The sequence below is a fragment of the Hyperolius riggenbachi genome, chromosome 1, assembly GCF_040937935.1.
Source record: "Hyperolius riggenbachi isolate aHypRig1 chromosome 1, aHypRig1.pri, whole genome shotgun sequence".
Lineage (NCBI taxonomy): Eukaryota > Metazoa > Chordata > Amphibia > Anura > Hyperoliidae > Hyperolius > Hyperolius riggenbachi.
In genome coordinates, this window is record NC_090646.1 from 246,377,552 (window position 1) to 246,399,977 (window position 22,426).

A 22,426-nucleotide genomic window follows, 5' to 3' on the forward strand; every position below is an offset into this window, starting at 1 on the left:
TATTTAACCTTCTCATTTTTACTTCATCCTCTTACTGTATGTCATTGGGTTTCATGCCGTAAGACGTTAATTGAATGGCTGACATTTACTAATCATTGACACTTGTCTCATAAGGTGCTTTGCTTGGTGAAGGTAAAGTCTGTATCAGTTATAACAAAATACATTCCTGTGGTTTGTTGTCATGGATAAAGTGAAAAATCAGAATAAGGAGGTTTTTTTTTAGAAAGATGGTTATATCTCAGAGCAAAAGAGAGTGAGAGGGAGAAAGAGAAAAAAAAAAAAAGAGGGGTAGCATAAATCATAATATCCTGTTATGGGGTTACATGGCTATATATATATATGCAGACGAGCACAGCCTCTGCACGGCCACAGATGACAACTGTATGGATAAGGCAAAGTAGGGCACGATAACCCTCCAAGAGAGAGAGCACAGAGACAGACTAAATGTGTGTTCCCCAATCTAGTCGCCACCCAGCGACGGCGAACACACATTCGCAGAAACAAAGCGGGAACGCAATCGCAAGAGAGAGGCGATTGCCAGAAATTACACAAGGCTGAACAGAACAGAGCATGAGAGTAGCAAAGGCACAGCAAACAACAATCAGGAGATAAGGAAAATAAACGCGAACACCGCACTCATTCGCAATAGCGAATGCGTTTTAAGCCCGATCACCGCACGTTAGGAGCCCAGCGATAAGCGAGACACCCTAACTAACCAATGACAGACAAACACGAAAATAGAGAACGTGAACACTTGCTAAACGGTTACCTCACCGAGCCTACAGCAAGCGTTCGTATCAGACAAGACAGACAAACGGAAAACAGGAATAGGGTAGATAGGATCCACCGCTCTTCCGCCAGAGTGAGTGCGATCCGGGTTCAGGGATAGGACAGAAAGGATCCACTGCTCTTTCCGCCAGAGCGAGTGTGAACCAAGTACCGAAACAGAGCTAGCAAGATCCACTGCTCTTTTCCACCAGAGCAAGTGCGATCCACATGGCAAGATAGACAGAAGGAGTAACCAGTGGCAACTGCAGCTACGGTAAAACTCCAAGACATAGACTAGAGAGATCCACTGCCACTAACGCTAGGGCAAGTGCGATCCAGGTACTGGACCAAACGATTCACCATCGCCAACCGCTGGCGACAGTGCAATCACAAGAACAAGACAAGACAGGCAATACAGATAAACTTTAACCTGACTGCACTAGAAGAGCTGCCTAGTGCAGTCCCAAGGAATTACTCTAAGATAATCTTTAGCAAACAAACAGGGCTGATACTCTAAGAGAGTTCATCAGTAACAAACCATGAAGATGACCAGCAAAGGATTCTGGGAGAACATGGTATTTATACTGCCAGCCTTCAAAGGAGGCAGCTATGCAATTTGCATAACAAATGTATGCAAATTCCTCAGCAGCAGGGCAGGTCTGAAACTTGCAAAGAAAAGACAGGTCTCTTTTCCAGAAACCTGCAGCCCTCAGACTTAAGGAATGGTCAAACAGCTGTCTGTCTGTGCAGACAGCTGAGCGGATCATTACACCGATCCAAAGAATTGCATGTCAGAAGGAAAACAGAAATGCTTTGCACTCAAGCCCATAAACTCATATATGAATATTAAGCGGTGTACACATGCTAGATGAAACTGACTGCATCTGCTTATAAAACTAGTGTGTGTACAGCAACCCCCGCTGACCCCCACACCTCAATCAGCTTGGAGGATCGAATCAGGCAAATGCTGGTCCCGCCTGCCATGTAACATCACCTGTGCACCGCCATATCAGCAACAGAGTGCTTATTAGCCTGCAGGTCAGAATGTCCAACCAGATAGGTTGTCTCTCCAATGGAGAGGTGAGAGGTTGAGATTAGTATACTGTTCATGAACAGTATACTAATCTCAACCTCTCCACTGTTTTTCATCTGTTGGTTTTAGCAGAAGGAGCAAATACTTTTAAGTGTTAAAAATCTAAATTTGATGTGCATTTGTTCTCTTTTTCTGTGTTTAATACTACTTTGCACATATAGCCCCAAAGAATTAAAATGGAAAGTAAGCATCCTGCGTGGTTTCAGGCATTAACAGCACAGGAACACATTTATAGGTATTTAGAAGGAGCTTTAAATATTGTTTTTCAATTGCGAACAATCATTAAACAGGATTAAACATGCTTCGCCTTTTGATCCAAAAGGTTCTTACTTGTCTTTATGAGTCCTGTGACACACATCTACAAGAAAGCTACAAAACCTTTATCCCAAATGTCTAATTTCAGCCAGCCAGCTTTGGTGAATATGGTCATGCTTCTGTCATTTGAGCAAAAACAAAGGAAGTTCTGTAACTCCCAGCTACCAAGATGGAAATGTTCATAGCTTTCCCTCATGCAAAACCTCGTGCCAAAATCAGGTTATTTTTGAACTCCATTCAGATAAGATCATTTACAGTTAATAGACTTCTATAAAGAAAATAAATAAAATGTAGGATTTCAGTACACTGACTGCAGCAGATTTAGTATCTAACAATTGCAGATATAAAACAGGTTAATGCTTAATAAAAGGGTCATCTGGAAAGTAACAGCCATTTCAATTAATCAAATAAGGAAACATTTTATTTATTTAAGAGCCACTGTATCTTCTAATTATTTCGCGGCAGAATCATCTCCTTTGTTAAAGCATTTATCACTTGTTTTTACATAGCTTCCAATCCCTTTTCTTGTAGTAGCAGGAGGTTGTGTTCCCACTAGAACGGAGAATGGACATTTTTTGTCGGTTGTCTGCTCATCGCTAAACAGCCAGAACTATTTTATAACTGTTCGCATCGCAGTAAGCGGACCGCACTTCTGTGCAGTCTGAGATAATCCAGGGCAGGCGGATGCATTCCCCCATATAGCCTATGGGAGAGCGCATCCATTCCGGATCTCCAGCTGGACCACGGCAGACCATCGGAGCGGACACTACACTCCGCTGGCCGCACGTGGTCTGGTAACAAGTGGGAGCAGAGCATCACTCTCGTCACCTATGCATTGGAGGTACTGAGAGGGATGGGGCTTCATGTTAATGATGCTAATCAGACAGTTACTGGTGTACTGCAGTCATGTGACAAGAGGTAGATGGAGAGAAGGGAACAACCTGACAGATACAAGTGTAATATCTGTCAGAAAGTGTTCAGAAAGGGGACAAGTGAGCATCGCCATAAAAACAAATGTACTGGAGTCAGACTTTTTATAAACACGGGGGTTATAGTTTATTTAACAATAACTAAAATCACTATACAAACAAGTTCAAGTAACATTATGGGTCCATGTATACTTGACTCTTTTGCATAAAATCTTAACAATACTGCATTAATTTGGAATTACAGTGCTCAATGCTTAACCTCCCTGGCGTTTTAAATCCCCACGGCCACACAGCCCTGGGTGGTTTTTTTCACCTATTTTTTTATTATCATGTAGCTAGCCCATTCCATCCCATAGCGCAGCCTGGCCGGGATTAGCCAGGCTGCGGAAGGGGTCTGCGGGGGGGCCCTCTTTCGCAGCGGATCGGCGGCGATCGGGTAAAACACGCAGCTAGCAAAGTGCTAGCTGCGTGTTTAAAAAAACAAATTATGCAAATCGGCCCACCAGGGCCTTAGCAATCCAGCATGGCATTACTGGACGAGCTGAGCTCGTACGTAACGCCCAGGAGGTTAAATGTCACCAATCGTAATACAGAGAGTGCCTGTTCTCCTTCCCGTCCAGGTTTCGGCATTACGCTGTCATCAGGTCATAAATATATGAACGTCACCATGTATGATTGAAATGCTATTTGAGTAAAACAAACCATAAAACCAGAAAAACGACACTCATATTGTGGGTATGTGCAACAGGGGACCCAGAATGAATTAAATTACCTTGGGGCACTACAAGTGCCAGCAAACCAATAGGTAAAACATTTTCTAGATGCTACTCTCTAGTCCTGAACGGTTTTTGCTCTATGTCATCATCAGATGAATTAAAAAAAAAAAAAAGACAAATAAAAGTTTATGAGTAAAGTTTCATGCAACTGAGTCACTGACCCACATGTAAGAAGTTCTGTATCCTCTAGTTCTAGGTTTGTTTCATAGCAGTGACTACAGAAACAAAAATCTCGGTAGGATAGCATTTTTGTTTTTAAAGGAGGGAGCATTAATTTCCCCTTGGTATATATTTTCAATTAACAATTACCAGGCATAAACAAATCTAAGCTCTGTCACATTTGTCCATATCCATGGTATACTTAACTTAAAAAATAAACAAACACCACTGTTGTCTGGTGGTGAAAGCAGACATAATGCCTGGGTTGTCAGCCAATGATGTTCAATAAGTCGCTTCATAGCATGTATTATCTGCTCAAAAGAAGATCTCCAGCCTGCTGAAGGTTTTAAGATCAACTAACATTCCTCACACAACTAACTTTTTAATTCTAGGCACAGAAATCATTTATACAAGTTTTCTTTATTTTGTATTAGACGCAGCATAGAAGAAATTCTTCGAGGTTAACTTCTGATGTTGTTCTAAATGCAAGCTTGATACTGTTGAAACCAGTAAATTGATGACAGCTGACATGATGTAGGCCTAGCCAGCATGACATGGGCAAAAAGAAAAAAAAAATCTGGCAGGACAAACAAAATCTTATTCATGAAGAGAATTTTTTTATAAACTTCTGTGAATGATCGGAGTTGTTAGAACCAAAGTACAAAAATGTTATATTAATTACAAAGTTAAAAGGTTCAGCTACATCAAATTTTCACTTTCTGAACTCCTGACCAATTGGTCTTTTACTCTGTAGCCAAAATCACCCCCTCCCTCTCCAACTTACAAAAAAAATAACTTGAATACATTCCACACATCTAATTACATTTTCCCAGGGCACGTATCAGTTTGTAGCTAAATACTAAGAGGAAGTACAGTGTACAAACTTTCTTGCTATATCTAATTTCTTCATTATTTCCCTTAGGGAAAACATGCACTTGAGAAAGTGCCATGCAAGACAAAGATCACTCAAATTTGGGACTTACCCAAATTAAAAAAGTAGCAGTATTAAGAAACTGTATGGCCAGTGTAATTGAAGGGCATGAGACAAAAAAGAAGTAGCAACACGAACTGGTCAGATCTCACAGGCAATAATCATATGAAAGAACATTTCAGAAATCATTAAACGTTAATCCATTTTAATCCATCCATAGTGTTCCACATTATCTGTCAACTGCGTAATTATTATTGGCCTGTAAACATCTCAAGTATCCTTTAATTACTTGGTTCACTAATAATAAAGCTACTTGCAAGATTTGGCCTTCCATTATATGTTTCAGTAAAGTGAACAGCAGAAGCCATTTCAAAGTAGAATGGTACCACCTGGAGGCAAATAAAATTATTACAGGCAACTTGCTTAAAATACAGACATGTTAGATGTTTCAAAAGGAAAAAAAAATTGCCATCAAACAGGTTTAGGGACCACCATTAATAGGTAAACAATTATTCTATACTTTTAGGGCTTGTTCACACTGTGAGCATTTCCTTTATTTTTTTTTTAAGCGCTGGTGATTTTTAAAATTGCTTGTGCAATGTTGCTCTATGTGAGTGTTCTCACATGAGCGATGTGCTTTCTTTCCGAGCGCAAATGCGGGTCCTGCACCATTTCCTAAGCATTTGCGCTTCAATGTAAGGTATAGGTAAACTGCAAAGCACATGGAAAAGCGATTTGAAAAGCGAATTGGTGAGTGCTTTTAAACGAAAATACGTTGTAATTATTCAGGTCAAGGTCAAAGAGTTCACTTCCTGATTGCCTGTAGGAAGAAAATCTCAAATCTCCGGAAAAAAGCGCTTTGAATAGCACTTAAAGCACAAATCGCTCTGAAAGTGCAGGGAAAAGCACTTTAAAAAGCGCTTAGCGCTTGCGCTGGCGATTTATAATGTGAACAAGGCCTGAGACTTTAGAAATATTTTTAGACTGTTTTTAAGCAAACTTGATCCTTCCTTGAAATCTGTCCATGTTTTCCAATGCTCTCCAAAATCAATCAATATAATAATTGTTCAGTCAACTTTAAGGCCAAAATTACGGTAATTAGTAATGTTATCAGGAAAAAATGAGGACTATGAAGTCAGTTCAAGTGGCAAAGCATTTCATCTGCAGTAGCAAGTACACTCGTTAAGATAAGGACTGAGAAGGCAGGTGCCACAACAGACCTGCTACTTCCCATGTAAACAGTTACGTAGTATTTTTTTAAAGTGCACCTGAAATGAAAATAAACTGAAGAGAAAAGCAAACAAATTTATACAACTAATGCTACGTACACACATGCGACAACGATCGTTCGTTGTCAACGACAACGATCTTTTAATTGACGAAAGAACGACCGAAGTAAAGTTAGTTGTAAAAAGTGTGTAACGATCACATCGTTAGAACGAACGTTACACCACGTAAAAGCACTTATTGCGCCTGCGCATAAAATTGTAAAGTTCCTTGGAGAAAAAGTGAAATGCGCATGTCCAGCCTGGTACGAACAATCGTTTCCAACGATGTACCACTTTTGCTAACGATCGTCGGTGGTAAAAATCCGCCAAGACAGAACTTTGTTTTGTAGCGATTTGACTCGTTCGTCGTTTGCCTTAATAGTCGTTGGTTCGTTTTTTGTAACGATCGTCGTTGGCAAAGATCGGGGAACGATCGTTACAAACGACTATAGTCGCATGTGTGTACGCACCTTAAGGCCACATACACACATCAGACCATAGTCTTTTGAAAATGAAAGATCACAGACCAATCTTACCACCCTTCATGTAGTATGAGAGCCATACCTTCACAGTCTTTTCTATGGAGCTGAACTCCATTAGAAAAAAATCTTTGCAAGATGCTGCACACACAGATGCTGTACAGACGCAAAAGATCAGTATCTGCAAAAGATCTGTTCCTGCCAAAGATCCGTTCCTGCAAATTGCGTTCATAGTCTATGAGATCTGCAGATCATCATACACACCTTATTTAACAGACATTCATCTGCAGATCAGACAATCATCTGCAGATCTGAAAATCCATCCTGGTGGATCTGATCTGCAGATGAATGTCTGTTAAACAAGGTGTGTATGATGATCTGCAGATATCATAGACTATGAATGCATTTTGCAGGAACGGATCTTTTGCAGGAACAGATCTTTTGCAGATACTGATCTTTTGAATGTCTACAGCATCTTTGTATGCAGCATCTTGCAAAGATCTCTGTCTGATGGGGAGTTCAGCTCCATAGAATAGACTGTGAAGGTATGGCTCACATACTACATGGAAGAAGCAGTAAAGTGTTGTACCGTGTTAGCCATGAGTAAAAGCAAGAAGTTTTGAATCAGGATGATACCATTTATTGGCTAACTTAGAGATGGATAAACAGTGAGCTTTCGACTTATAAAAAGCCTTCGTCGGACTGGTTCCTCTACTACATGGTTCATACTACATGGAAGGGGGTAAAATTGGTCTGTGATCTTTCATTTTCCAAAGACTATGGTCTGATGTGTGTATGAGCCTTAATACTAAATAGAACTTCCCTGAAGCCGCATATTTTTATTTTAGGTTTCAACAGTTCAAATTCTGCTTTCTGTGATTGAACCTTGGCAACCTTCTTACATGGCACAACTGGTGGATAAAAACAAGATGTGATGAATGGCAAACAATGTAAAGCCTATATTTTTTAAATAGAGTTAAAAGACCTAGAACATGTTGAAAATTTACAAAAAAATATGTTTTTATAGAACATAAATGTTCAGTCTGAGTCTACTGGTAGTAAAACTTATACAAAAAAAAAAAATCACCTCCTATTTTAACAACTCTCTGTAAATGTTTAGGAACTGAGGAGACTAATGGGCTTTTGAAAGTAAAATGTTATCCCACTATTTGCAATTGACAATATAGGTAGGATGCTTAATAGTTTGGAAATTTCTTAAAGCGGAATATAACCCTGCATTTCAACTTTGCTCTAAAACATTATTTACAGCATATTATATGCAACCAGCATTTTTTTTTACTACACCAGCATTCAAAGGGTTACACACAGAGCTTTAAAGTTCCTGGAGAGAAATGCAGACGCATCTGAAGTTCAGATAGATACATTTTGTTTACATAAATGTATCTAAGTGTGGGATGTGACTCACTCTCTCTGACTGTGCAGGAGCTGGAGGACAGCCAAAGAGTGTGTAACAATTACCACTTGTTACATTCTGTTTAGTTAAATGTATCTATCTGAACTTCGGATGCGTCTGCATATCTCTCCACGGAACTTTAAAATTCTGTGTGTAACCCTTCGAATGCTGGTCTAGTAAAAAAAAAAAAATATGCTGGTTGCATATAATATGCTGTAATATAAATGTTTTAGAGCAAAGTTGAAATGCAGGGTTATATTCCGCTTTAACTGTATGTTTCATTTTGCACCAAATCTAAAAATGAATGAGAGATCTAAACTGCAAGCACGCAGTTTATCACCCAAACTTTTTTATGGGGCTATGCTGTTGTAATATGTGCATCGTGTGGTGTGGAAATGTCCTGCTGAAATTAGACATTACACTGTCTCTGGGTCAAGTTTATACTGTTTCTTCTTTGCATGGTAGACTTTTAAACATTTCAATTTACTGACACAAAAATATATTTTGTTATTTGTTTATTTAGAAAGGGATCCTCAGTCCATACTATAATTTTTACTACAGAATGGTATCTACTATTTTATTTTGTAATGCAGTGCCACCAGAGTGCCTGAAGATCACAGCCATCCATTAAAGGCTTTTACCCATGTACCTTGTGTCTCTCCGGATTAACTTTTAATGATTTCCATGTACTGTAAATGAGGAAACCGACAAACTCTTAGAAATTTTACACTGAAAATTATTATTCTTTTAACTATTACAGCATTTGTTCATGTAATGTTGTAAAGGTGGTGTACCCTTCTTCATTTTCAGGATACCCTTTTACACTCAACCATTTTTTGTTTCACAATACACAACTTTTCCAGTCCTTTGTTGCCTTGTCACATTTTTTAAACATAATGCTGGAATTAAGTTCCGTTTTTTTTTTGTTCATTTGATATGTTGCCTTTATACTTCTACTACAACTAGTAGTATACTACTACTACTACTACAACTAAATAATTGGTTTACAGGATCTGCAAAGGACAAAAGGGCACTCAGGAGGGAATGTCATTTTTATGGGTGGGTAGAAATGCTTCAAACATGCCTCTTTGTCTCCTCCATCTTCTTTTTCCTCATTGTATGCAAGTTGAAATTATTTGCAAATCACTGACCATCTCTAAATAAAATGTTTCAAGTACATCCACTTCCAAGACCATACCTCCCAATGTATGAGACCGCTCTCCTCCTGCTAATGTATAACTATCATGCAAGGGTTCATTTAGGTACAAAAATAATCTGAAGTTTTCTTCCAGGGTAAGCAGATTGAGAAAGGCTGTGTTAGTGCAACATTGTTGGTATACATAAAGTTGTAAAAATGGCCATTTGGACACTAAGGGCTCTTTCACATCAGAGCTTGCGTTGGAGAACGCTCAAAGCATGCGTTTTGTTGTATGCATTTTGATATGTGTTGCACTGCACTGCACAGGTACGGGACCCGTGCTTGCACTGTCATATGTGCAGTAGTGTAATTAAAGGAGATACATTTACACATCCCTCCAGTGGACGTAGATTCCAGATTAGGGGTCACTTTTCTTGTGAATCCTCTTATGTGGTATACTTATACTTAATTAAGTGCCCCTGTGGGTTGGGGTACGTGGGGAAGACCACACAACCCCTAAGGGATAGAATTTCCTCACACAAATCGACTATTAGGGGAGAGAGTAGGGATCAATCAGTGGCTTGTCACTTTAAGGAATTTCGACATGGTGTCTCTCAGTTGAAGGTGCAGGTGATTGACCATGCACCCCTGCGCCAGCGTAGAGGAGATCGACATAAATTGTTACTCAGGAAAGAGGCTATGTGGATAAAAAAGTTAGGTACGATGGGGAGAGGTGGTCTGAATAAAGAGTATGACCTGCTGCCGTGTATTTAGATGCATTGCCGTGATTTTTGTATTATTGACATTCACCTTTAATTATTTTTGTCATCATAGGTTGCAATGCGTTACAGCACATAGAAAAACGCAGGTAATTTTTTCTTCTTTTAGTTTTCAACTTTCTACATTGTTTCTCTGTTGCATTCTGGGACTGATTGTCTGCGTTAACGGATTAAAAACGCGCATAGTGTGCGTTTTACATTGACTAACATTGTAACGCATAAAGCTAGCGTCGGCCGAAAAACTGCGCCTGGGTGCAGTGTAACGCAACGCACAAAAAGGCTGCGTTATATGTGAAAGCTAAAATGAAAGTCTATGGACTTTCATTTCACCTTGGGTAACGCAAACTTTACCCTTTGCGTTGAAACGCAGAAAATCTGCCCTAATGTGAAAGAGCCTTTACAGTTTCTCTGTTTCGTCTATAAGGTAGACATACTGGGCCATATGCAATTCACTTTTTCACCCGAGTTATCTCCTAGGAGATAATTTTCATCTTCTCTTTAAACTAACTTTTCAGCATTTTACAATTGAAAAAGTACCCAAAAGTTGGTGAAAAAGTACTATCAAATTTATTTTGAGTGTTTTCATTCTTGCAGATGGTTTAAAAGGCATTTTATGACAAGTTGTGAAAAGATCACCTAGGAGAAACCTCAGAAGAAAAATGTAATTGCATATGGGCCACTGTATACTACACACACAATTTTGTTAATAGGTTTGTAAAAATCTTACCTGTCAGCGGCGAGTCCCACGATGTCTCCCATGGCGTCTCCGACGGGACTCGTTCGCGTACTCGGACTTCCGCTCCGCCATCCTCCTGTCACATCCCCAGCGGGGGGAGAGGGTTCGGCATGCGCGCGTGCGCAGTGGGAACAGACAGACACACACAGCACAGAGCAGTCTTTACAGGCTGAGAAGGCGTGTCCATAGGTGTCAGCTGTGATGTCATCAGCTGACACCTTTTTTGCAGGAGGTGCTATCTTTACTGGGGGTGGGCTTAGGATCTATCCTTTGGGTATATAACGCCAGAGCATTCACTTGCTCATTGGCCTTGATACTAATCAGTACGCTGGTTCTTGGTCCTTATCCTAGTGAGATAGTTGTTTGAGAGCTACATTTCATATATTTTGTAATTATCGTATTATTGTATTTCTGTGTATGATCCGGCAAGTTCACCACTCTGATTAAAGTCTCATTCCTTTGTACCTCAGTCATCTGATCCTATGTGTACGACCTCGGACTGTATATTGACTTAGCACTTGTCTTGACCCTCTTGTACTGTAGCCATCTGACTTTCCGCGTAATGATATTAGCCTGTTATTTGACCTAGCTCCATTTAGTCCTTCTGTACCACACTATTCTGACTTCTCGTGTATGACCTAGCTTTAACCTGACCTTGATTTATTGTATTCTGTGTGCACGCCAAACACCCAGCGTCACAAGGTTAGGCATTATATTTTATATAAACAACAAATCTATTAAAATTTTGGCATCAAAATATATTAACTGACTATTGATTGATTGCGGGGGTTGGTGCTGTATGTTATTATTAGACAAGCTATTTACTGAAATCTTGTCTAATGTCTACTAAAGCAAGGTGGTAAATCATGTAAACAATCAAAAAAAGAAGGTGTCACTTAAAATGAAGGGTGAAATTATTTTGCACTCCCAATGACTTGCAATAGCTAGATGTTTAAGCTAAGTTTTTATTTCAGAATGGTGCAAGTCCTTAAAGAGAAAAACCTAGGATCTATTCACATGAGGCAAGTGAGAGTATTTTCTGTTTTTGCAAGCACATAAGCTACTTAAATAAGTGCACATATCCTTAAAGGGTACCTGAACCGGTCAGAGTTTACAAGGTGGCCATTCCTGGGGCTTCTTTAATGTGTCCATGAACTCTGGGCCTTTAGTCATGCTGGACTCCCCTCCACATTGGATCTATGCCCTTTAGTTCAAAGATCCTAATGGACCCAGCGGGAGAAGAGCACATGCTCTGACCACTCTCTGCGCCCTCTTCTATTAAGCTCCTGAATAGCTATGCACAACTGCCGCGACTGGGAGTGTTTTGGCTCCAGCTACAAGCTGTACAAGAAGCTACTTATGTTTAATACTGAAGCATTGTAAAAACATCTAGTTTGTTTAAATTTACTCCATGATACACAGTGTTTACTTTACAGGACAAAAAACAGGTTTAAGCTTTTTATTCAAATAAACTGAAAGCAATAATGCTTCAACATTATTTTAAATAACTGAAATCATTGGGCAGATATTTTGACATAAGTTTAACATTTTTGGAAAAAAAATGTCCGCCATGGTTGTAGCGCTGCACAATATACAGTACAGCCTAGATACTAGTGTAATTATGTAGTGCCCGCTTAAGGTGATCTTTATTTTTATAATACTATAGTTACTAGGTAATTCCCAGTGGTGTTGATCCAGGGACTTTATCTGATTGCCATCTGGAGTTGGGAAGGAATTTTTTCCCTTTTGGGGCTAATTGGACCATGCCTTGTAAGGGTTTTTCGCCTTCCTCTGGATCAACAGGGATATGTGAGGGAGCAGGCTGGTATTGTACTTTGTTTTCTGGTTGAACTCGATGGACGTATGTCTTTTTTCAACCCAAATAACTATGTAACAAAAACAATGTTTTCTTCTTGCTTTATTAAAATGACACACACTGATTATTAAGGTATCTCCAGAGGGCTGAAGATATCATTAATGGCCCAACAAACCTGGCCTAGATAAATTAACAGTTGTCTGTCACTGAATGCTTTTAATTTTCCATTCTCCCCTTCACATTACAGCTCTCAGATACTTCCTCTCTCACACCCGGAAGGAGGAAGTATCAATGTTTGTTGGTTAGCTATTCCCACTGGAGATGTTTGGAGATCTATGGAAATGTCTTAGTAAATTAGTATCACATGCAAGTAGAAAGAGGAAGACAGTTACCTGGCTGCAACCCTGCTGTTCTGCCAGTGTTAGCAGGCCCACTTGGCTTGAAGGCAGTTGGTGTAGGTTTGTAAGTACTTGTCATGCTCTTAGTTGGTTCTGCTGTGTAGGCAGCGACAGGTGCAGTTTCCAGTGAATCACTGTTCATGAGGGAGAAAACAAAATAAATGTTACACATGCTTACATTTTTTTCTATCTTCATATATGCTAAATAAACAGTTCTATCAAAAACTGGTTAATTCACCTGTCTTAGGGCTGCCATACACTGTTAAGACTTTTAATAGATTATATGAAACTCCATATAAACATTTAGGGCTTGATTCACAAAGCCGTGATACAGTAACTGTTATCGCGGCTGTGAAAAAGTGCTTTACGTGCGTTTTAGTGCATTAATGTTCGCGCGATAACGTGAATTTATCGCGAGAACGCAGAACGTTAAAGAGACTCTGAAGAGAGAATAAATCTCGCTTCAGACCTCATAAATAGCAGGGGCACGTGTGCCCCTGCTAAACCGCCGCTATAGCGCGGCTTAAAGGGGGTCCCTTCACCCCCAAAACGACCACTGCGACACTTGGTCGCAGATTTGGTCGTGATTTATTGCTTCCTGGAGGCAGGGCTAACGGCTGCAGCCCTGCCTCCAGTCGCGTCTGTCAGCGGCGCATCGCCGCCTCTCCCCCGCCCCTCTCAGTGAAGGAAGACAGAGGGGCGGGGGAGAGGCGGAGATACGCGCTGACAGACGCGCGTGGGGCAGGGCTGCGGCGGTTAGCCCTGCCCCAACCAGGAAGCGCTCCCCGGGTGTATCAAGGGGGATTTGGGGGTGAAGGGACCCCCGTTAAGCCGCGCTGAAGCGAGATTTATTCTCACTTCAGGCTCTCTTTAAGGCGCAAAAAATTCACGTTATCGCGCAAACACGATTTTTGCGCGCAATGGCCGGTTTTTCATGCTAAATTTTGCGCAAAGCACTTTTCACAGCGTGATAACAGTTATCACTGCTTTGTGAATCAAGCCCTTAATCTAGCTAAAAGCTAGCTACTAAACATACATCAATGTACAAGTCAATCACTTTTTAGCAGTGTCCGCAGTGAGGGTGGTAGCAAGACGTCATCGAGCTTCTCATGGCTTATACTGCATCAAGAAGTACAAAGCTAGCTGAGGCAACACTGACAACAATATGTTGTCTAATATATAGTGGTGTAATGTGATAGACCAGATAAATGATTTTATGTAGCTAGAAGTCAGTGATTGTTTACCTGATCTACCATAAACTATATAGTGCATGACAAGGATAAAAAAGGACTTCTACTTCCCATAGAAATAGAGGAAAAACTATAGGACCAATATGGCAAGCTATATTAAATTAAACCATGCAGACATTTATATAGAAATCTAGGCAAGATATCTCTAAGTTTATCTTATGACTGATACGCATTACTTATCCACCAAAATACATTTTAGAGATTTTCCGTAAACTGTGTACAGTACAAGTGTAGGATCAAAAACTGTACTGAAATACAAAAAGTAAAACAAATGTTGTAGAGATACATTGTTTTCTGTACCATTAACATGCCATACTCGTAAGAACAAACACCAAATCTTGACCTTTCTGAGCACACATATTTAAATTTGAAAATGTACACACAGAAAAACAAGAAAACTTTTAATGACTTTTCTGAAACAAATCTTTTAGTATGCAAATATTCAACCTAGGATATCTAGGACAAGAAGTATATCAGTGTTATATTTTGTAAAGTCTGACTTCCTTACACACACACACACACACACACACACACACACACACACACACACACACACACACACACACACACACACACACACACACACACACACACACACACACACACACACACACAAAAACCATCCAGTTACTACATGCTGTTCGGGGCATCTTTATCCTCCTTTTCATTCCCATCCTCGGTATATTTCATTTAGAGAGCTAACAGATTGATTCCTCTGTTTTCTCCTTGTGTCTTTTTCATTGTATAAAAGGTGCATTTATAAACTAGCACACTAAAAGTATTATAAACAGAAGAAAGCTATTTTTTTCCAGCATAATGAATTTTTAACATGTTAGATTGCCACACATTGATAATGTAATGAGACTACCTACATGTCATACAACTGTTTTGGGGTATAAAGGAACATTCTCAAGATTGACATATTTATATAAAATATTAATCACATTATAATTAAAGTCTTCTTGATACAACCTTATAAATGTACAAATAAGGACAGACTAAGATACAGACAAAAATGCCAGGGTTGTAAAGCCTAATTTTGACTACCAGTCTGCATGTTTTCTTCCTGGAGATTATACATCCGAAACTATTTATTCATGTCCTGTGGAATTCAACATTGCCCTATCTAGCTTAAAGAGAAACCGTAACCAAGAATTGAACTTCATCCCAATCAGTAGCTGATACCCCCTTTCCCATGAGAAATCTATTCCTTTTCTCAAACGGATCATCAGGGGGCTCTGTATGGATGATTTTTTTGATGAAACCCCTTCCACAGTGTGATGTCAGCGCCTCACAGCATTGAGGTGCTGACATCACACTGTAGGAGCCTTGTTGCACTGTGGGAAATAACAGCTGTTTACAACTGCCAAAAAAAGCAAGCAGCATCTCCTTCCACAGACATCACGTGCCAGCAGTAAAAATGTCACTATGTGGTAAATGTCTGAATGTAAATCAGGGAAAGGAAAGATTTTACAATGTGCAACCACTTACTAAATCATTTATACATAATTATTGTAATAATTAAGCACTTTTTTATTACATTACTTTCACTGGAGTTCCTCTTTAAAGGCCACAGAGGCACACAGCATACATGTTTGTATTACTCCTGAAAAATGTCTACTGCGTAAATAAAAAATGTTAACGATAAGAAAATGTTAGATTTGCTTTAATTACCGTATTTAATAAGCTTTTAATTTCTAAATAAGCCATACCAAATACAATGTGCAGTCAAGCAAAGCAAACTTCCTTCCCTTTTACACTAACCTTTATGTATAATTATGTATCATTTTAGTTGAATTAAAATCTTTGCAATATTGTAGTAAAGTTTCTGAAACCTTCAGTAAAAGGTCAAAGTAATTTGTTTATACCCGGGCATTGTTGCAAACTTTGAGGTTTTCATTCTTCTTGATGTTCTTCTAGGAAAGGTTCCATTTACTTTGCATTCATAAATGATGGTACCAGACAGAATGTGAAAAAGATGCTGTAGATAAACCTTTCAATATCCAACCCTTTCCAAGTCAAACATCAAAGGTGTTGTTTTTTTTTTATTGTTGCTGAGACATGAAGTGAGTGGTCACATCTGCATGAGGACAAACACCTGTGGAAGTTCTAACTGTTCCTCACATTATCCTAAATTAAAATCAGAGTAAAAATCTCAGTAGATAACGGTCTATCACTATCACCTTTTAGCTTCAGAAATCCAGGAACAAATCTTAGTAAAACCACACATCCTTATGGAGTTTGTATGTTCTTCCCAGGCTAATGCATGTCTCCTGCAGGCAATTCACCCCAAAATATATTGGTAGGTTAACTTACTTCAACTCATGCCAGTCCAAAACTGTGGTTATCCAATGCACTTTCTAAAGTGCATAAAACCTTTCAAAATGCAGTCATTATGTAGGTAGAAAAGTGTTGGTCAATACGCCTATTGCAGTCTTTGTGCGCAATTCAAAAATAATGAGTTATTAGGTATGGACTTGTAGAGAAAAGAGAAAACACATAAGCACACCGGAAGCCTACTATTGCGTAATATCGTATGATATTTGGAGTTAGAAAGAACGGTATAAACATTATGCTAGGGAAGCAACCACTCGTGAGAGCATGTGGGGAAGAACTGTCCCCGCTCAGCCTTGTGGATGAGGTGTGGTGGTCGCTGTATAGAAAAGGGGGGGGGGGCAGTCTCACTCTAGATGAGGCCATGGAATGAGTCCCTCAAATGTGGGGCCACTAGTAGATACTGGAAGTAACATTCTACTTTCAAATTTACTTATCAAAATTTAGTCTATCTTGCCATCAATTTTTGACACATACTATACACACCATACCACCCTTGGGTGCCTCCTACCTCCTTCTAATCATTAGGCATGCTTTATTTTTTTCACCAATGATATTTTACCAACAGCCAAAAAACACAGTTTTATTTAATTTCCCACAGATGTTCAACTTATGCTTCATTTTCAAGATGGATGTCAATCCATGCAGTATTTCTTCGCTATTTATAGAAATTGGTTCCACTTTAACTTTTGCAGGAGGACAGTGCTGCAGCATATAAAATGACAGTATCTTACTGTTTAAACTGCATACAGTATCTCACCTCACAGACCATTCACTGGTAAGCACACCAGTGGACTTCCTTGCTGGCTTTGAATTTGGAAAGGGTGCTTTAATGACAGGTTCTATGAGAAGGGCGTCTAAGAGGGAGCGATAGACAAAAGGATCAGAGAGTCTAAGAAAGCAGAAATATGACAGAAGAAGATAAAAGGAAATGAAAAGAAGAGCAGTTTTTATTCAAAACAAATATATAGACAGATCTATGCACACCCATGCACAATATTAGCTTAAAGTGGGATAAAACTATAACATAACGTTGAATAAAAATGTGCTTTCTATTTTTTCCTTTTTTACTACCCATACAGTTACCATATTGCTTTTGTGCACAAGTAATATTGTCTGTTTACAAATTTCAAGTCCACAAAGTACAGTTCATCTGCTCTGAAAGCTGCCATTGCACTTCATTGCATACCTGCTGTATTTATATATTAAAATATATCTAGTGATCACTACTCAACTCTCTCTGCTTCTACTATGTGCGCAGCTCAGTTTCAGTACTGCTCCTAATGTTTACTAATTGTAGCTGACAAAGGAATGTAAACAAAAAGATAATGTTGTCACCTTTTTGATTTGGCAGCAAGCAATCCACTAAAGAAGAAAGTTCTCTGTTTAACTGTTTGAATGATTTTCTGCTGCCATTTTTTTTGTGGTAGTAGCTGTAAATATTCTTTTAGAGCAAAGAAAAATGTTGAGTTTCATACCACTTTAAATTACTGTTATATACAAGTTAGTATGCTTGAGGTGCTAAATTGATAAGATTTATAACTGGATAGCTTACACATCAAAGGCTTTAAAAGTGATAGTAAAAAAAAACTGTTACATGTGCAGCAAGAATTATTTAAGGTTACTGTTTATTAAAAGAAATGTAAAGCTGATTTCTGGGTACAAATACTCATGTGATGCTAGAGAACCCTGCTTCATTAGTAAAGCAAAACTATAAAGCCTTGTTCACAGTGGGAGCTTCATTGTTTTCACTGTAAAGCCAGGAACCCAATGGAACAAAAAAAGTTGCACGACGTGTTGTTATTCGAAATTCAATTGCATACAATGAAGAATACAGTCAATGAAAAGAATGCTTCACTGCCATTGTTAAGGCATGCACTATGTAATAAGGCACTGCATGCAGTGCTTTGAGATATCACACTCTATTAGACAGCATCGCACCAGATGCACTGTGAACGATGCATAGACTTGTCATTGTAGTGTGACTTTCTGCATTAGAATGCATCCATTACATTGTAAAGCAACACCCAAATTGTCTGTCAGTTGCAGAAAATAGACAAGTCTATGCACTTTGAGTCTAATGGCCCATACTCACGAGGGACTTTTGTCGCCTCAACACCCCGAACTGTCGCCCGCCGCTCTTGTCGCCATGCGATTGAAAGTTTCAATCGCATGGCAACAGTCGCCACCGCACCTCCGCCGCAACTGTCGCTAGTCCGCGTGAGTACGCGGACTAGCGACAGCAACCTCCATAGAGGTGAATGAAGCTTCCGGCGGGGGGAGGAGGAACGTCGGCAACAGCTTCCGTCTCGCCGCTGGTCCCTCTTCCGCGTGTGTACGCGGAGGGACCTGGAGAGAAGCTGTCGCCGGCCTGTCGCTAGCACGCTCACGTGTGCTGGCGACAGGCCACTTCTGCAGCCCGTGAGTACGGGCCATAAGGGCTTTAGAAGCATTTTGTTGGTGCTCCCTTCCTTGTGTACTGTGAGCCAAGCCTAACATATACATATCTCAAAATCACAAACTAAACTTCACAATGCACAGAGAACTGTACTGTGATGGCCTGTGTCTTTTTCACTGAGATATATGGCCATAGCATGATTAACCCTTTCCACTCGTATGTCCTGCATACCGGGACATGGCAAATTTCCCATTCCTGTCATATGTCCCGCTGGGACATCATTTCAGCGGCGGTTTGCAGGCACATCTGCCCCCCGCAAAGCCCGATCTCTGTCCCCATGTTTAGTGGGCATGTAAGACTACATGCCCACACAGGTGGTACCCCCCTCCCCCAAACCGGAAGTGCGCGATCAGCACTGGCAGGAAGTGGCAGAATCAATTTTGCTTTTTTGTTGCTGATTGTAGCAGCTTTTCTGCATGGTCTTTTTTTGCAGTTTCCTGGCAAATTCCTGGCAGATTACTTCTTGCACAATCCTTGCTGATCCCTTGCAGGTTCTTTCTTGTAGATCCCTTGCAGGTTCTTTCTTGCAGATTCCTGGCAGATCCCTTTTTTTTCTCAACTCGGTGGATCAATTACACCCCCTTTTGTGGAGATATTTTTTCTCGTGGGTGATTTAGTCAGATTCAATGGATGCTACATGTTTCTCCACCCATCAGTGGTCATGAAGGAACTCAAACTAGGGGTTGGAAGGTCAGGAACTTGACAGAGCATATGAAAGAAAGATGCAAAAGTCTGTTTTTACCGCACAGGAATGTAGTAATTGATGAAAGCACAATTAGTTTCAAATGAAGATCAAAGTACAAGATGTACAATCCTCAGAAACCAAGCAAGTGGGGGCTACGAGTGTTTTCTATGGCTGATTGTGAGACTGGATACCTCTTTGCGTTTGAACCGCATTATGGATCTGCAACTACAGAAAGCTTGCCAAGGCCAGACTTGTCAGCTTGCATTGTCCATCTTTGTACAAATCTGAAACAAGCCACTCCTGGACATGGATACCATTTATTTACAGATCCATTTTATACCAGTCACATATTGGCACAAGAGTTACTAAAAGAAAAAAAATCACATAACTGGAACGGTCATGCCCAATCGTAAAGATCTACCAAGTGAAATAGAAAAAATTGAAACTGAAAAGTTGTGAAGTTCGTGCTTGGAAACTTGACAGTGAAGAGAGATGGTATTGGCATGGAAGGATAAGCGTATTATACACATGCTTAGCACTTTCTACCCGGCTACTACAACAACACAGCAGAGAAGAACGAAAAGTAGAGTGACTGAAAATGTTGAGAAGCCCACAGCAGTCGTAGAATATACTAAACACATGGGAGCGGTTGACCGATTTGATGTTATACCAGTAGTTACTCTTTCAACGGGAAGTCACTGGAGTGGTGGAGGAAGGCTTTTTTTTGGTTGTTGGAGCTGGCAGTAGTGAATAGCTTCATAATTTACAACCAGTTGCATCCACATGAACCAAAGGATCATATCAGCTACCGCAAGAACCTAATTCTTGAGTTGGTTCACGAACAACAAGCCTCTAGGCATCAGCGAAGATATGGCCGCCCTTCTTCATTGGACGCTGAGGAGCGTCTAAATGGTATCCAGCATTTTATTGCCAATATGCCCATTCGAAACACCAAAGATTGCACAGTGTGCAGTGACCGGAAGACACCAGGTGGCAGGCGAAAAACCACCTATTATTGCGAAACTTGCTCACGCAGGCCAGGATTACATGCAGGAAATTGCTTTAAAATGTACCATACTTTGGCCAACTGCACTGCTACCAGCCAATAGAAGACACCAAACTGTCAAAATAAGGTATGAAATTAAACGTTATAATGTGTTATTTAAAATAAGATATGCCATGTTACGGTGTTAGGCTCCATGTAAGGATGGGAGAGAGAGTGCATTTTTGTAAAAAAAAAAAAAAAAAAAAAAAAAAAAAAAAAAAAAAAAAAACAAACACAGAGTAGAAACGATTCCCTTTATGAAAAAACTCAGAGTGGAAAGGGTTAAAGGATACCCAAAGTGACATGTGACATGACATGATGAGATAGACATGTGTATGTACAGTGCCTAGCACACACAAAACTATGCTGTGTTCCTTTTTTTTTCTCTTTCTCTGCCTGAAAGAGTTAAATATTACATGTGTAAGTGGCTGACTCAGTCCTGACTCAGACAGGAAGTGACTACAGTGTGACCCTCACTGATAAGAAATTCCCCTTTTTACCTCTTTCTTGCTCTCAGAAGCCATTATCTTCCAGGAAAGTGTTTTATAGTGTGAATTTCTTATCAGTGAGGGTCACACTGTAGTTACACTGGAGTTAGGATTGAGTCAGCCACTTACATACCTTATATTTAACTCTTTCAGGCAGATAAAGAAAAAAGGAACACAACAGTTATTTGTGTGTTAGGCACTGTACATACACATGTCTATCTCATGTCACATGTCACTTCGGGTACCCTTTAAGATAGTAGAGGTCAATGTCCTGGCATAACTATGAACCATGCTGAATAGTCATAATTAAGCATATTACAGATGTCTTTTTTTTAATGAAGCAGGTCTTTCTAGCATGTGAAAGGGTTCTTAAAACAACTGTGTTTAGAGATGTGCTATAAACGCATGCTCATGCACTGTAAATCAGTGTGAAATGTAAGTGTTCCTCCATACCTGGCCTGTGCACCCACAACTGCAGCTACTGCAGCTACTGCAATGCTTCTGCTCCTTGAACTCTGAACTGTAACTGGTGCCAATACTGGAGGAGCGCAAGGGGCAGCCTTTGGTAGTCTGTCCAAAGGGTGATCTACCAGGTTTTTCTTTACATACGCACTAACATTAAAAAAAAGTAATACAAATATAAGATAAAGTCATATCACAACTAGCAACACATAGTAACCGAGAAAAACACTGACATTTTAAGTGAGATGGAAACCTGATCTGGACTCCAAAGATACTTGAATAATGTGACCTTCTTAGCCTCATAGTACAGCCTTCCATTGCTTTTTCCCACATTTTACCTGTTTCTTATAATACTGTGGCTTCCTGGGTAGAATACTAGAAAAACAATCTTGGGCACTCTTTGCTGCTGGTCCCCATAGGAGTCATAAGATCTATGATCTACCATAACTACAGCTGTTCAGACACTTGATAGATCTGTAGCCTGAATACTTGTTAGGGATTGATATACAGTAAGTGGCAGTAAGGAGCAAATACAGACCCTTCTGATCAGCTCCCAACAGGAGCATGGTCTGCTCTAAGGAGGGGTATGTGAAAACTTCCTTTAAAGTTTCTGCGAGAATAATGGGCATCAGTCAGGAGTAATCTTCCCTGCCAGATCACTGAAAAGGAGGCCAGTGACACTGAGGAATCACAACAGTTGTTTAT

At 39.9% G+C, this 22,426-nt stretch overlaps 1 protein-coding gene across 5 annotated transcripts in view; it reads right to left on the minus strand.

The window, feature by feature from the left end:
* PDLIM5 (PDZ and LIM domain 5) overlaps positions 1-22,426 on the minus strand; it is a 249,532-nt gene that overhangs the window by 52,355 nt on the left and 174,751 nt on the right. For all 5 annotated transcript variants that reach the window (XM_068232416.1, XM_068232449.1, XM_068232431.1 and 2 more), the window contains one exon: positions 12,994-13,133. In XM_068232416.1, the coding sequence (XP_068088517.1) occupies positions 12,994-13,133 (140 nt within the window). The remainder of the gene's footprint in view (positions 1-12,993; positions 13,134-22,426) is intronic.